Raw genomic sequence first — 15,354 nt, 5'->3', positions numbered from 1 at the left:
CTTCCAATTCCTTTGGTAGTTACTTATTTTTTGATGTCAGGTTTTAAAGCTGTTTTCTGTTGGAAGATGTCTTTGGCCAGTTTTTATACTCTATCATTACCAGAAGCTGGAAGTCCTATCTGAGTGTAGACTTAATTGGTATTTCTCTTATTATGAGAAAGCTTATCTTTTCCTATAATTAAGGGACATTTTCATAATGTTTTTTGGGCGAACTATCTGTTCATGTCTTTGCCAATTTCTCTACATCATTTTTTGCTTCTCAACTGTTACAACTTCTATCTGGTTATTACTTGTGCACATGAATACAATTGAGTATTGCATTTTGATTTTATATCTTGCTAGCTTGTGAATTTTTCATTGAATGAATTTTATCATTGATTGTCAATGGTATTCTGGATAACTATTATATCATCTGTAAGCAAATGGTTTTCCTTATTTCTTTTTTAATTCACATACCCCTAGTTGTTTTTCTAGTCTAAATGCATTTTCTTTTTTTGTGTGCTGTTTCTATCAGGTTTAGGCACTGATGTTATACTAGTTTCAAAAGAAGAACTTGGAAATTTTCTTTCATTTTTTTTATCCTCTGAAGCCACTTATGTAGTTTTGGGATTGCCAAAGGTTTGGTTAAATTCCCCTGTAAAACATCCGGCCTGGTCCTTTTCTAGAGGGTAGTTTCTTGATAACTCTGCTTCTTTTATGTAAATTGATCTGTTAAGCTTTCTATCTCTACTGAGGTCAGTTTTGACAAACTAGATTTTCCTAAGAAAATCTTTTAAAAGAGCTTTTAAAACATCATTAACATGATACCATTCATGTTAATTGAAATAACTATGATGGTCTCAACTCAGTCATATTTTGTTGAAATTATTGTGTGCATATATTATATTTACTGTGTTTATTTTGTGTGTTTCTTTCATTTTTTTTTCCTTTAAATTACTTTTGGTATTTTGTAAGGTGTGTATTTTCATTCCATAGGTTACCTTTGTTTATTACTTTTTATAGTGCCTGAAATCTCCTCTATTTTTACCTAATGTTTTACTATCTGACATCAGCCTTACTTACACAACAGAGTGGTTGTATTCTATTTTCCTTTTTTTTCCCCTGCTTTATCCTCTCATTTTTTAAATAAATTGCATCTTCTGATTTTTTTGTCAGACATGTGACCTCAGTCTCATTTTTGTCTCAGCAATAGAATATCTGTGAAATGTTCATTCTTTGGGAAACTCTGGACAAAGTTATTCCAGTAATTTTTTGGCTGGATGAAACTCATCCTCTCCTAGATTCCTCAGGAATACTACGTATGTGCAGCATTCTCTGAATACTGGCACATTCCAAACTATTTTTCCAGGGCCTTGGTATCTGAAAGTCAGCTTGGCTGTATACATTTTGGTTTACATTTTCTTTCCTTTAGTTTCTTGAAAATGGTGCTCTACTTGGCCTTAGTTTGTTGTGCTGAGAAGGCTGATGCTGGTCAAATTCTATTGTCTTTGTAAGTTATTTGATCTTTTCACTTGGAGGCATGGTACATTTTCCTATCTTTAAAGCCTAATACGTATACTGGATATGTCATAGAGTTGATCTTTCGAGGTCAGATTTCCCTAGTACCCAATGAGGGATTCAGGTCTTCTTTTATTCTGGGAAGTTTTCTTGGATTATAGTTCTAAATATTAGTGTTGTTCAGTTGTTTTATTTCTTCAAGAAACTCTTTTACTTCCTTTCACTATCGTTGTCCTGGTTATGGCATTTTTTTTCCAATGCTTTTTTATCTGTCTGTATTTATAAACTTAGTTTTCATTTCTGATATGCTTTTGTCTTTTCCTATTTCTTTCCTAAGTTTTACCAACTCTCCTTTTACTTCTTCCTGCTTTTTTTAAAATCAATTTCTATTCTTAGTTTTTTAAAAAAATTCTGATTTAAAGTGTTTTTTTGTAGTGGCAAATGCTTTGTTTAAGGATATTTGAGTTTGGAGTGTCATATTAGTTTTCTTCAGCTTTGTGGTCAAATTGTTTTGGAGAGTTTTTATCAGAAGGAAAACTTTAATTCATATTGTCTGATTTTTTACAGTAGTTTTGTAATAATGGGGACAGATTTAATTTTTTTTTTCCTATTCCTTTTTCTTTCACAGAAAGAGTTCTTAGTTCAACAGCACACTCTCCTGTGCAGTTCTTTATGGATCATGATTGTCATGGTGGAGGTAGATGGAAAGGACTGGTATGTATTGTTTCTCTTTCATTTCTGCATAATCTTTAATTTTCTCCTCTTATTTCCTTATTGCCTAGTCTCCAAGGGATACCATCTTGTTTCTGTTCACTTGGTTATTCCCCAGAGGCAATGATTTTCCAATGTTGCCACTTCTGGTTACACACTTCCTCAAGTCCTGGGAACCACCAACTACTATTCTGTGCTTAGAGTCTGGCATTCATTATTGCATTTTCTTTCTGGAGGTGATTTTATTTGAACTTTGTCTAATTGTTCTGTTTTTCCTAGTTCTTTTCCAGAGTCATTGAAGGCTTACCACCCCTGTTCTTTGTATTCTAGGTTTCAGCCGCAGGCAAGCTGCAGGAGTTTGAAATTTTTTTATTCTATTTATATATATTTTCAAAGATGTGGTTTTATGTCACAGTCATATTGAAGGTATGGGTTCTATGTGATTTTATTAGCTTTCTTTGTTGATTTTATGTTTTCTGGGGGGATGAAGTCAGGGAAATTCAAAATCAGTTGATTGTCAGTGATCTCTAGAAACGTTATTTTATCTTTCTACTCTTAACAATATTTATTTGTATGTCTATTTCATGATAATGCCACTGTATCTGTTCTGTTGTAAGCTGCCTAAAATTTTGTGAAGAACAATGCAGAGTAAAAATAAATTTTTACTTTTTAGTACTAAAAAATAAAAGTAGGGGCACCTGGGTGGCTCAGTTGGTTAAGCATCTGACTCTTGATACTGGCTTAGGTCATGATCTCCTGGTTCATGAGACTGAGCCCCATTTTGGGCTCTGGGCTAACAGTGCATCCAGTTGAGATTCTCTCTCTTTTTCACTGCCCCTTCCTTGCTTGCATGTGTACGCACTCTCTCTCTCTTTCAAAATAAATAAATATACATTAAAAAAAATGAAAGTAAAAAATCCTCTGCCTTGGAGGTTTCTTTTCTTCTTTTGTTTTTTCTTTAATACAATGAAGTATGAGAAACAGAAGAAAAGAAAAAGGGAAAATAAAAGGGTAAAACAATAGAATAGCAATGAGATTGGCCATTTCAGTCCATGGTTATCTGGTTTTGAAAGCAATTTCTTTGAGCAACAGTAGCAGGACTTCAGCACAGAAACAGCCTCTGAAAATGATTGCCATTAAGATTTATGCTATTTTATACTATGTTACTCACATCTGTAAGCTCCAGGATATTACACAGCATCATTGCTATATACCTCATATGTTTATGCACTTACACATAAAACACACATATGTAATATATGCACTTACTTGTTTCACATTCTGGAGTTCTTCTGTCAACTGTTTCTTTTGCCTTTCTGATTCAAATAGTTTTTCCTATATTTAAAAACCACTGAATTAATAACATGTTATGAAGTACCAATGAGTATCATTCTTAGGGCTTTATTTCAACATTTATAAATTGTCCAAACATCCAATCGCTACAATCTGAAAGTAGTTCTCAGTTTTCTAGCTTTACACATACCATTCAAAATTAGTTATTTACAGTACAACTGTGATATAAATGCATTTCCTGTTAACTGTAAATAGCCATTTTGTACACTCTCCACTTCTGAGCTCCAAAATAAACCCATCAGGATGAAAATGTGTAAATACTAACAAAATTTGGAAAAGAGCGATCATTACCCAGGCGCTTCCAAACTGAAGAGCATTACTGTTACATCTTAGAGGTAAAGGTCTCTTACCACACGAAAGAGGACATAAGAAATTGGATTGACTATTCTTTTCCTGATTTAGCTTGTACTTGGAAGGAAGATTATCCACAAAAATGAAGATATGGCTACCATAACCAAACTACAAAATAATAGTTACTAATGTAGAATATGCATGCAAATTAAATACTATCATCTTTTAACATTAACTTAAGCACATACTCTAAAACATTCAGTGTTTTAAAAATATATCATAAATAAATCCACATTTTATTGATCAAATCAAAAATACTCAGAGTAATTTAAGGACCATTTTACTATAAACTTGGGCAGAGGAACTGCTTGAAGATTAAGTTGAGTGGTAAATATTCATGGCAACATTGCAATGTTTATAAGAAGCATTCTGCTTCCTGGTATATTTCAGCTCATTCTTATCTAACAGATGAAATGAGGGTGTATGAAGATGAATATCATATAGCAATCTAATGAATCTGCCACAGGCTGGGAGCCAGGAAACTGCTGGCTCTCATGCTTTGATGCTCTAGCAACTCACCTTCACTCTGTGTCCTACTTTTTTTGCATCTGTAAATGGAAAATACATCTATTTTCATTCAGCTTTGCAAACCAGTAGCAATCTAAACTTTGTAGGGAGATGGCTTCAAGTTAAATAAAGAACACAGCACTTTTAAAAATCATTCTTGTAAAATAAAGAAAAAAGTAGCCACTGGCATCAACTTATCTTGGTTTCGTTTTTATTTGTATTGTACCTCAAGTCAGAGATGAAGGATAGAGATGTCACAGGATAACAGCAAGTGACTAGAGAGCACCTACACATTCTGTGAACTGCATTTAACAACCTCTGTCATTTGTGTGTGTGTGTGTATAACACAAGTAAAAATACTGAAGGTACAAATGTTACCTCAATGAAGTATTTATTGCTTTGTACACTCTATATGGCCAAACAAGTGGTTCTCAGCCACTAGGTTTCCAGGTAAAGTAAATTATAAAATACAGAATATGCTTTATCTGAGATCTCAGGTCCTATCACATTAGGGTATGTTCAGTTACGTTTTACAGACATTAAACGTGAATCCTGATTTATTGACTAGCTATTTAGGGAAGCCCTGCTTAAACATTATCTAAATACACTTTTAAATTAAAATTCTAATAATTAATACTGATATTCAAATAAAAACTGAAATATATCACTAAACAATGATAAATATTAAGAAAATGAAAAAAGACTTGAGAGCCTCTCAAAATTCTAATGAACCATAAGATTAAATGGCTTAGAGAGATAAATTATGTAAGATGCTATTTTACCAAGATAACCATTGTTGCAGATGTTTTCAAAGAGAATATGAGGAAATATTGTCAATTTATTCTTAAAGCTAAATTTGTATTTTTTCATTTTGTGACTCTTAACTGTTATACCAACAAATGTAGAAGTGGTTTCAAAGTTGTAAAAAAGTCTATAAATATTCCTTTAGTAATGGAATGTTCATACACACTTGGAAGGAACATGAATTGGTAAAATCTTTTGAAGGGTAATTTGGTAGCATGCATAAAATTTTATGTGACATATCCTTTGATAAAGCAATCTGACTTTCAGAAATATTCAATTTGTATTTTTAAAATTGTAGAAATTACTCAAAGATACAACTACAAAGCTATTTATGAAGGAATTATTTTTAATTTTTTTTAAGTTTATTTATTTTTATTTATTTTTAATGTTTTTATTTATTTTTGAGGAAGAGAGAGAGAGAGAATGAGCAGGGGAGGGGCAGAGAGAGGGAGACACAGAATCTGAAGCAGGCTCCAGGCTCTGAGCTGTCAGGACAGAGCCTGACGTGGGGCTCAAACTCATGGACAGTGAGATCATGACCTGAGCTGAAGTCGGACGCTCAACCGACTGAGTCACCCAGGCGCCCCAAGTTTATTTATTTTTGAGACAGAAAGAGACAGAGTGTGAGTGGGGGAGAGGCAGAGACAGAGAGAGAGAAAGAGAGAGAGAGAGAGAGAGAGAGAGAGCAGACACAGAATCTGAAACAGACTCCAGGCTCTGAGCTGTCAGCACAGAGCCTGACACGGGGCTCAAACTCTGAATGGCGAGATCATGACCTGAGTGGAAGTTGGACACTAAACCAACTGAGCCACCCAGGCACCCCTGAAGGAATTCTTTTTAATAGTGGAAAACTGGAAACAGCTTAAATATTCATCTATAAGGAACCGGCTAGAAAACTTAGGACAGAACCATTTGATGGCAGAAGAGCCATTGGGGAGAATTTGGCAGATATGCATATATTAACTTGAAAAGTAGCCTAAAATATAAGGCTAACAGGGGTGCCGGGGTGGCTCAGTCAGTTAAGCATTTGACTCTTGATTTCAGCTACTTGATTCCACAATTTGTGGGTTGGAGCCCTGTGTTGGGCTCTGTGCTGACAGCATGGAGCCTGCTTGGGATTCTCTCTCTCTCCCTCTCTCTCTCTGCCCCTGTCCTGCTCATGCTCTCTCTCAAATTAAATAAATCGACTTAAAAAAAAGAAGATATAAGGCTAACAAAGGGAGGGGAAAAAAAGAAAGCAAGCTGTAAAAAAGTGTGCAGTGTGTGAAGAAATTAATGTTAAAGTTAAAACACACATATACATTTATTTTTAGAAGTATAATTGGCTGTATAGAAAAAGGCTCTCGGGATGCCTGTGTGGCTTAGTTGGTTAAGCACCTGACTTCAGCTCAGGTCATGATCTCACGGTTTGTGAGTTCGAGCCCCGCGTCAGGCTCTGTGCTGACAGCGCAGAGCCTGGAGCCTGCTTCAGATTCGGTGTCTCCCTCTCTCTCTGCCCCTACCCTGCTCATGCTCGCTCTGTCTCTGTCTCTCTCTCTCTCTCAAAAATAAACAAACATTAAAAAAAATTAAAAAAAAAAAAAAGAAAAAGTCTCTAAAAGGACAAACAAGGTATGTTTAACAATGGCTTCCTCTAGAAGTTGGAGTTTAAATACTAAGGTAGGAAAGAAATTTCTTCCTTTTTTTAGGTGAGGTGTAAAGATTTCAGTTTAATAAAAATTAAATAAACATAGATTTTTACTTATTTCAGAAAATAAAGTAAGATAATTGAAAAAACATATTCCATATAATCATGAATCAAGTAGTTACAGTGCTTTACTTAAAGACTTGGAAAATCTAATGTATTTCTGTAAAAATTAGGATATAATTTAATATTCTACTAAACACAAAATGAAAATATGTAAAATGAATCAAAATCTTAAAGTATATTTGGGCACAAAGTATATTTGGGCACACTGTGTGTCTATTCTTCTCTTAATCATATTGCTTTAATTCCAAATTATGTTACCAAAACAAGAGGTCTCTGAAGCATGTATTTTCCATGGGAAAAAAGTATTTCCAATGAACATCTAAGGGATCCAAAATTGTCATGGCTTGCTTTGTTGACTCATCTAATCTTTTCTGGCTTCTCATCCTTGCCACCAATATGAGAACAAAAAGGGGCAGAAGTAGCCAGATCAGAAGGTATGAGCAAAAACCAGTCTACCCTGAATCTTCTATGGACATGGTGAAATATAAATAAGTATGTGAACCAAAAAGTTGACTCTTTAAAGGCCTATTGACTAAATAAATGATCTATTTTGTGATATTAACGGTTTTTGCAATATTAATTTTATTTATAATATTACAAGCATTAATATCATACATTTGATAATTTACTTATAATAAATATAATACTTTTCTTCCTTTTCTTTTTTTCTAAGCAAAATGTAAGGAGGCGAAATTGGAGATTACCTTGAGTGTATTCACTTCCTCCAAGGCATCATTTCTTTCACGCTTAAGCCTTTCCATTTCATCTGCCTCTAAGGAATCACAGGGAAGAAGCTGTCAACATTAAAATACAAGAAAAAAGTTATGCATTAAATGCTAATTATGAGAACTAGCATGAAAATCCTTTTTGACGAGTGTTAAGCTTTTGCATTTTAATAACAAAATTTGGTTTCTTTGGAGTCATTTGATTAGATGAAAGAGAATATTAAAGCAACCTGGGGAAACTTGATTTAAGCTTAACTTCACATTACTGTTATTTATAACAGAATCTAGATGATTATAACATATACATATCCTGTTGTCATCTTTATGATTGTTTCAACAATATAATTTCCCTTAAAAGTCCAAATTCTAAGACTATGTTTATAATGTCAAAAAGACGTTGAGTTATTGACATAAACTCTTCCCCAAAGACATCCACGCCAAGTACATGGTATGTAAGGCTAACAAAAGGCTGGACATTATCAACCAACATGGTTTATGTAAACCCAGTAAAGTTCATTAATCGATTATATGTCTTGTTTTAACTAAATAAAATGCAATATTAACAGCCAAGCAGCTTAAAAAGATCCCTGCACAGAAATTGTGGATTGAAAGTAATATTAATAATTCATGCGCAAGTGAATAACAACAACAACAAAATACCAGAGATGACAATTTCTCTTCTCTTACTGCTAGCATGATCTCTTTGACAGTCAATTACAATGTAAAAAACAATGACAATCTAATCAGAGATAAAAATCCAAGTCTAATTACAGCCATCTTGTATATATAAATTATAACAATAAAAAAAGTATAGAAAATATAATTTAAAGGACTATGTGGAAAAAATGATTGCTCTTATAAGAATGGGCTTAAGGTAGGGCCTTTCAGAGAGGAGAGGTGAATACAAAAGATCATAAAAATAATTAATAATGTCACCATTTATTATGAACTTACTGTGTGCAGATACATTGCTAAGGATTATATATATATATATTCAAAGTTATATACTTCCTATAACCTTGTCTCCATTTAACTGAGGAGGAAACGGGCCCGAAAGGTAAGCAGCTTGCTTAAACTTTCACAGCTAATAATGGCCACCTCATGATTCTCATAGAGACCTGACTTTAGTCATTAGTCTGTGATTTTTACTAACTGCCTAACAGAAATCATGGTGGAATGGATATAAGAAATTCAGGTTTAATTTTAAATGCTAGAATAACTGAAGTAGGAGTCATCCCTCAATTTTAGGGAGAAATATTTTTCCTTAACAAACATCCTAAGCATTTTCTAAACATTTTGTCCTGACAATTACCTTTAGGTATGTATGGCCATTTGTTTTCATCATCTCATATCCTTCATCTGTCTCTGTTATTCTACTCTTTTGTGAGTACTCAACACACACTCAAAGAATTCATTCTTATACTATTTAGAATAGTTTTTGATACATATTCAAATGTAACAATATTTCTCAAAGTTCATTCCAAAGGATATTAACTAGTTTTGTACAAAAGCAAAACTGAGTCTTGGTGATGGTGGTAGTGGTCCCTGTGGCCAGGTAAATTGGAGAAATGTAGGATTTAGAAAAAATGAACTTTCCCGCAGAACTTCCAACATCCTTAATACTCTAATGAGCATTTTGAATATCCCCAAAGGAAATAAAATTTAATAACTTGTTGCATTTCCTCAAGTTATTTGACCATATCCCCAACCACCACACCTTTATTTATTTTGGGACATCTCAGTGGACTAATGCCTGCAAAAGCACAAAGTGTTCTGGGAAACACTGCTACTCAACATTCAGATAAGCCTATTATGTCTTGCATGTTATCTAAGACATGAAATACACAGAATTCAAAAGCTTAAATAAGAATCTAGATAACACAACTATATCAATTTATTAAGAGAAATTATAGGTTGGCGTTTTAGGGATACGATTATAAACTTGTGAGCTTAAAACATGGAAGCAAATCATGAATAAAAGAGCCCATGGTACCATTTTAGGAGGTAAAATGCCAGCCCGAATAGTCATAGAACAAACCATGACTCAAAAACAAAAAAAACAAACGTGCTATCATCCTATTGCTGTTTTAGGCTAAGCAGTGAAAACCTACAGCCAGAGAATTGGCTATAGATGTTACCTGTGAATTCTTTGAAAAACCTCTTCGTGCTCAGTCATGTGTTAAGAGTTTGAGTATCTTCAACTGAGCAAGCAACAGATGAAATGAATTGTTTCTATTTAACTTCAAATGATTTGAGACAGATAACTGTTTTCTTTCCTTTTTTTTTTTTTTTAATGTTCACTTATTTTTGAGAAAGAGAGAGAATGAGTGGGGAAGAGGCAGAGAGAGAGGGAGACACAGAGTTTGAAGCAGGCTCCAGGATCTCAGTTGTCAGCACAGAGCCGGATGTGAGGCTCGAACTCACGAACTACGAGATCATGACCTGAGTGGAAGTCGGACGCTTAACCAACTGAGCCCCCCAGGCGCCCCAAGACAGAGAACTGCTTTCTAACCTGCTTCCAATTCTTGGGCTTTATCCTTCCCTTCTCCATTCCTTTCCTGTCTGGCTCTCACAGTATCATTTGTGATCCTCAGGCTGTCCCACCTCTGAAACACCGGGTAGATAACACCATAAATCATTTCCACTCTATTCTGGATAGCCACTATTCCATTCCAACACTCAATTCATTCCAACACTCAATTCATCTTCAACAGAACAATGTCTGCTTCAGGTCAATTTTATTGATAAAGCCTTCCACTAGAAACCAAGTCAATTACCTCCTTTCCTTAAATTTCTGTATATTTCCCTATTTCCTCCTTCCTTTCTCTTACTCCTTTACTTCTTTTTTTTTAATGTTTTATTTTTATTTTTGAGAGCGAGTGAAAGCAAAGGAGGGGCAGAGACAACGGGACACAGAGGATTTGAAGTGGGCTCTATCTACACTGACAGCAGAGAGCATGATGCTGGGTTTGAACTCATAAACCTTGAGATCATGACCTGAGCTGCAGTGGGACACTTAACTGACTGAGCCACCCAGGCGCCCCACTCCTTTACTTCTAATAATCTGGTTTACATATATTTCTTCCCATCCATACATTTTGAAAATAATTTATGTTCCATGTCACCAATAAACCTAGTATTTGACAAAATAAATGCACTCCCCCATCAACTTTCTTAACCTCCTTTCTTTCATGTAACATTGCTTAAGCCATTTGTCCTTGACACTTTCTCTTCCCTATGTTTTTGATTTCCCACTATCTCACCTACCCTTCAGAATATTTAGGCTGCTTCTAATAATTTCATTGTACTCCTTAAGTGGGAGTGGAGGAGGTTCCTCAAAGTTTGTCCCTTTCTCCCTTTCTCGCTCTCCCTGAGTGAACACTTCAACTATCATCCTCCAAATCCCTCTCTGTGTCTAGTTCCTTATTTCCAGTGGCCTTTTGGTCACTTACACCTGTCAGCATATTGAACCTACTCTCTAAAATCCAACTATCATCTTCTCTATTTCTGTCAATAGCACCACCCTAATATTATTCATCATCCTAATCAAAACTCTGCAGTTAGCTTTAATTCATTCTTCCTTATTTCTTACACTCAAATGCAAGTCTTAATGATGATATACTTGTTGTTGGTAAATTATCATATATCTGTCTCTCCATTCTTCCCATTTTCCTCACCTTCATTGTTTAGTTCTTAATATTCTATATTTGGACTCTTTCCTTTGTGCCCTATCTAGGCTACCTATGACCAGTTTCATTACCTTCCAAGATAACCAACACTACTATAATATTATTATTTCTAAACTATCAATTTTGATTGTGTCACTATTCTCCCTAATGGCTCCTCACTGACTACGAGTAAGGTACAAACTTCTAAGTATCATATTTACATTTTTAGGCCTAACTTCCTTCACTGATCTGCATGTACCTGCTTATCTTTTTAAAAAAGTAGATTACTCTAGGGGCACCTGGATGGCTTAGTCAGCTAAGCATCTGACTCTTGATTTTGACTCAGGCCATGATCTCACATTTTTGCGAGTTTGAGCCCCACATCAGGCTCTGTCCTGACCCTGCAGGGCCTGCTTGGGATTCTCTGTCTCTCTCTCTGCCCCTCCCCAGCTTGCACCCTTTTCTCTCAAAAATAAAAAACTTCCAAAAAAAAAAAAGGTATATTACTCTGTTTACCGTTATATTATGTATATATTTTTATTCATGCTAATTCTCTTATCACTTTCTGTTCACCTCTTAAGTAGATAAAACCCTACATATCATTTAAAACTCACTCAAAAGTCAACTCTGTTAGGAATCTTCTCTGAATATTCTAGGCTCCATCATAACTATGGTCTTACCATGTAGTGCTAGAGCTTGTTTAAAATCTATTTATGTACATGACTTTCCTTGAGCAATACTTTAAATTCCTTGAGGGACAGGCTTAAGTTTATTTATTTATTTATTATTTATTTATTTTTTTTTTAATTTTTTTTTTTTCAACGTTTTTTTTATTTTATTTTTTGGGACAGAGAGAGACAGAGCATGAATGGGGGAGGGGCAGAGAGAGAGGGAGACACAGAATCGGAAACAGGCTCCAGGCTCCGAGCCATCAGCCCAGAGCCTGACGCGGGGCTCGAATTCACGGACCGCGAGATCGTGACCTGGCTGAAGTCGGACGCTTAACCGACTGCGCCACCCAGGCGCCCCTTAAGTTTATTTATTTAAATAACGTGCTGGAGCAGCTAACACAATGCCATCCACACTATAGTTGTTCAATATATATTTAATGTTTTGCAGATGAAATATAATGAAGTGGCTATAAAGTACATACTGTCACACATAGTGAGACATACCTTTTATATCATGACCTCACTATAAGTGAAACATTACTCACTCTTATATAAATTTACAATTGTATTTCCAATTGTATTCTCTCACCTGTTAAAATAGGGGTGCAACGCACTAAATTGATTTAGTAAGAAACCAAATTGTAAAAAGTCTTCATTAGGGAACATATAGTATTCTGTATATGTGTGGTAAACCCATCATATTATAATAGACCATAGTCTGCTGTTGCTAAGGTTAGAGTTCTGTTAAATTGACGCTCTAACCTTGCTTTTCTGTGTGTAACCTTATGCCAGCAGCAGGTGTTATCACTGTGTGAATTTTTTAACATAGCAATGATGATTAGAATCACAGTAAGACAATTACATTTTTAGTTCTAAAGGCCATATATTTCCAAAATTGTTAAGTTTTTTGTCAACTAAATGAAAGTAGGACTGACTTACACTGGCTTAACAATTCTTCCTTCTTGAAGCATAGCATCTCAAGAAATCTTATCGAATGCAGATGAAACAATGAGCAAAAGAAGCTCGTTACAAAAGAGTACATATTGTGTGATTCTATTTATGATGAAGTTCATCAACAGGCAAAAGCAATCTATGCTGTTATAAGTCAGAATAGTGGTTCTGTTGTAAAGGTGGGAGTGATGGTCAACTGAGACAAAGTTGGTACATTGGAGCCTTTGAGCGGTGATTACACACAAGATAGTAACAGAAATTCATCAGGTTGTACACTTGAGGTTTTTGTTCTTTACAGGGTGTTCATAATGTTGCAGCAAAAATATTTCTGAAAAGATAAATTAAGGAAAAGACAAACCAGAAGGAAAAAAAAAAAAAGGAAACACAAGTTAAAAAAAACCCAGCCATCTTTAACAGACGGATTATAAAATCTGACTCTGTTGTTTGTGACAAAATGGTTGAGGGGGTAACCATAGTGGAATTTCCCCACCTTCACAGACTGTCACTATCCTCAACCACAGATCAATTGATACTTCAGATGCAGCACTACAGTGTTTGTTTGTTTTTTTTTAATGAAACAAAAATTTTGGGAATAATACTACAAAATAATAAGATACTTTTATTTGTTTCTGATGAGCTACTTGGCAAGCAGTGATCTTCATAGTATTTTTAAAACCATGGTATGTGACCCATTAGTGAGTTTTAAGTTCAAATATTAATGAAATAGAACTGAACATTAAATAAGAATGCAACAATGTAGAAAAAGTAAGTAATGCTTTGAGACTTTTGTTTCAGTTATATATGTGAGTGTGGTGAAGTAAAAGGTATTCTTATTATGGATTCAAGTGAAAAAAAAAAGCCAACATTTTATGGGGATATCTGCTACATGCTGACAAGCACAACACAACAAAGGAGATCTTATAAATTGATATAATGACAATTGCACAACATTTTGATCTGAAGTTACAAACAGGAAATTACTGGCATGCAGAAGACCTTGCACAATTACCATCAGCACCTTGCTTTTGTCATCAAAGTATCACACACTGAATACACTCTTATCTGCCCTAAAATCATATTGGCTAGAAAGGAAGTAAATTACTAATGTGGAGAGCCAGTATTTCTCTGCAGCTGCTAAGCAAGCTTTGCACGCTCACCGAAAGTACTGTGAATTCCCCGCTTCTCTTCTGTTGTAAGCTACCCGACCACCTTTGCCTTTCCTCACCAAGAGTGGGGACAGTAGCTTTGAGAACTGTTTGGCAGAAAGAAAACAATGCTTGGTTGTCAATAGTAGGTAGGAAAATGCATAACACCTGAAATGATCGGAAAAAAAAAACAGTGCTCTTACAGCTTCAGCTTTCCTACTTTAAATGCTACCGAATCAGTTCTGATAAATCAGTGCCTCAACTCCAGGAGACTGGGTAATTTCCTGAAAGTTTCCAAACAACTAGATCATGGGAACTCTCGTTCTCAGTGTTAGGAACTCTGTTATTCAGTGTTATAACTCGGTGTTACTGCTGTTGTGATTGCAAAGTGGTATAGCCACTTTGGAAGACGATTTGATGGTTTCTTATAAAACCAAACATCTTCTTAACATATGATCCAGCAATTGTACTCCTTGGTAATTACCCAAAGGAGCTGAAAACTTATGTTCACACAAAAACCTGCAAATGGATGTTTACAGTAGCTTTATTCACAATTGCCAAAACTTGGAAGCAACCAACATATCCTTCAAAAGGTAAATAAGCTTCAAAATGGGTAAATAAGCTATAGTACATTCAGATAATGGAATGTTAATCAGCACTAAAAAGACATGAAAATATATGAAGGAACCATAGATGCATATTACTAAGTGAAAGAAGCCAATCTTAAAAGGCTGCATACTGTATGATTCCAACTATATGACATTATAGAAAGAGCAAAACTATGAAGACAGTAAGAGGATCAGTGATTGCAAAGGGTGAGGGGAGGGGCTGTGGAAGATGAATAGGCAGAGCACATTGGTAAAAATCAGAGCAGTAAAAACACTCTGTATGATACCATAATGATGGATACATGCCATTATACATTTGTCCAAACTCACACAGACTATACAGGTCCCAGAGTGAACCATAATGTAAACTATAAACTTTAGGAGATTATGATGTGTCTATGTAGGTTCACCAATTATAACGAATGTACCACTCTGGTGGGGATGGTGATAATGGTAGAGGCTATGCATGAATTGAGGCAGAAGGCATGTGGGAAATCTCTGAACCTACCCCTCAATTTTGCAGTGAATCTAAAACTGCTCTAAAGAAATGAAGTCTTAAAAACAAAAACAAAACATCATTTATTACAATGGCAAAAAAGTGAAAGGTAACTAG

General features: G+C 35.0%; 1 protein-coding gene across 7 annotated transcripts in view; it reads right to left on the bottom strand.

Annotated features, from left to right (window-relative positions):
• The window catches only part of STXBP4 (syntaxin binding protein 4), a 170,039-nt gene that overhangs the window by 100,669 nt on the left and 54,016 nt on the right, over nt 1–15,354 (bottom strand). For 5 of the 7 annotated variants that reach the window (XR_009255220.1, XM_058704670.1, XM_058704672.1 and 2 more), the window contains 2 exons: nt 7,678–7,767; nt 3,478–3,543 (listed from right to left, as the gene is read on the bottom strand). Coding sequence is in view for 6 of the 7 variants with exons in the window: in XM_058704670.1 (XP_058560653.1) it covers nt 3,478–3,543; nt 7,678–7,767 (156 nt within the window). In the remaining variant the exon portion in view is untranslated. Of the gene's footprint in view, nt 1–3,477; nt 3,544–4,430; nt 4,461–7,677; nt 7,768–15,354 lie in introns of those variants that run through there. The other 2 variants (XM_058704674.1, XM_058704675.1) reach the window with 2 other exon arrangements.

This window comes from Neofelis nebulosa, chromosome 16, assembly GCF_028018385.1.
Source record: "Neofelis nebulosa isolate mNeoNeb1 chromosome 16, mNeoNeb1.pri, whole genome shotgun sequence".
NCBI classification, from domain to species: Eukaryota; Metazoa; Chordata; class Mammalia; order Carnivora; family Felidae; genus Neofelis; species Neofelis nebulosa.
The sequence above is the reverse complement of the archived record's forward strand: the minus strand, read 5'-3'. Positions and strand labels throughout refer to the sequence as shown.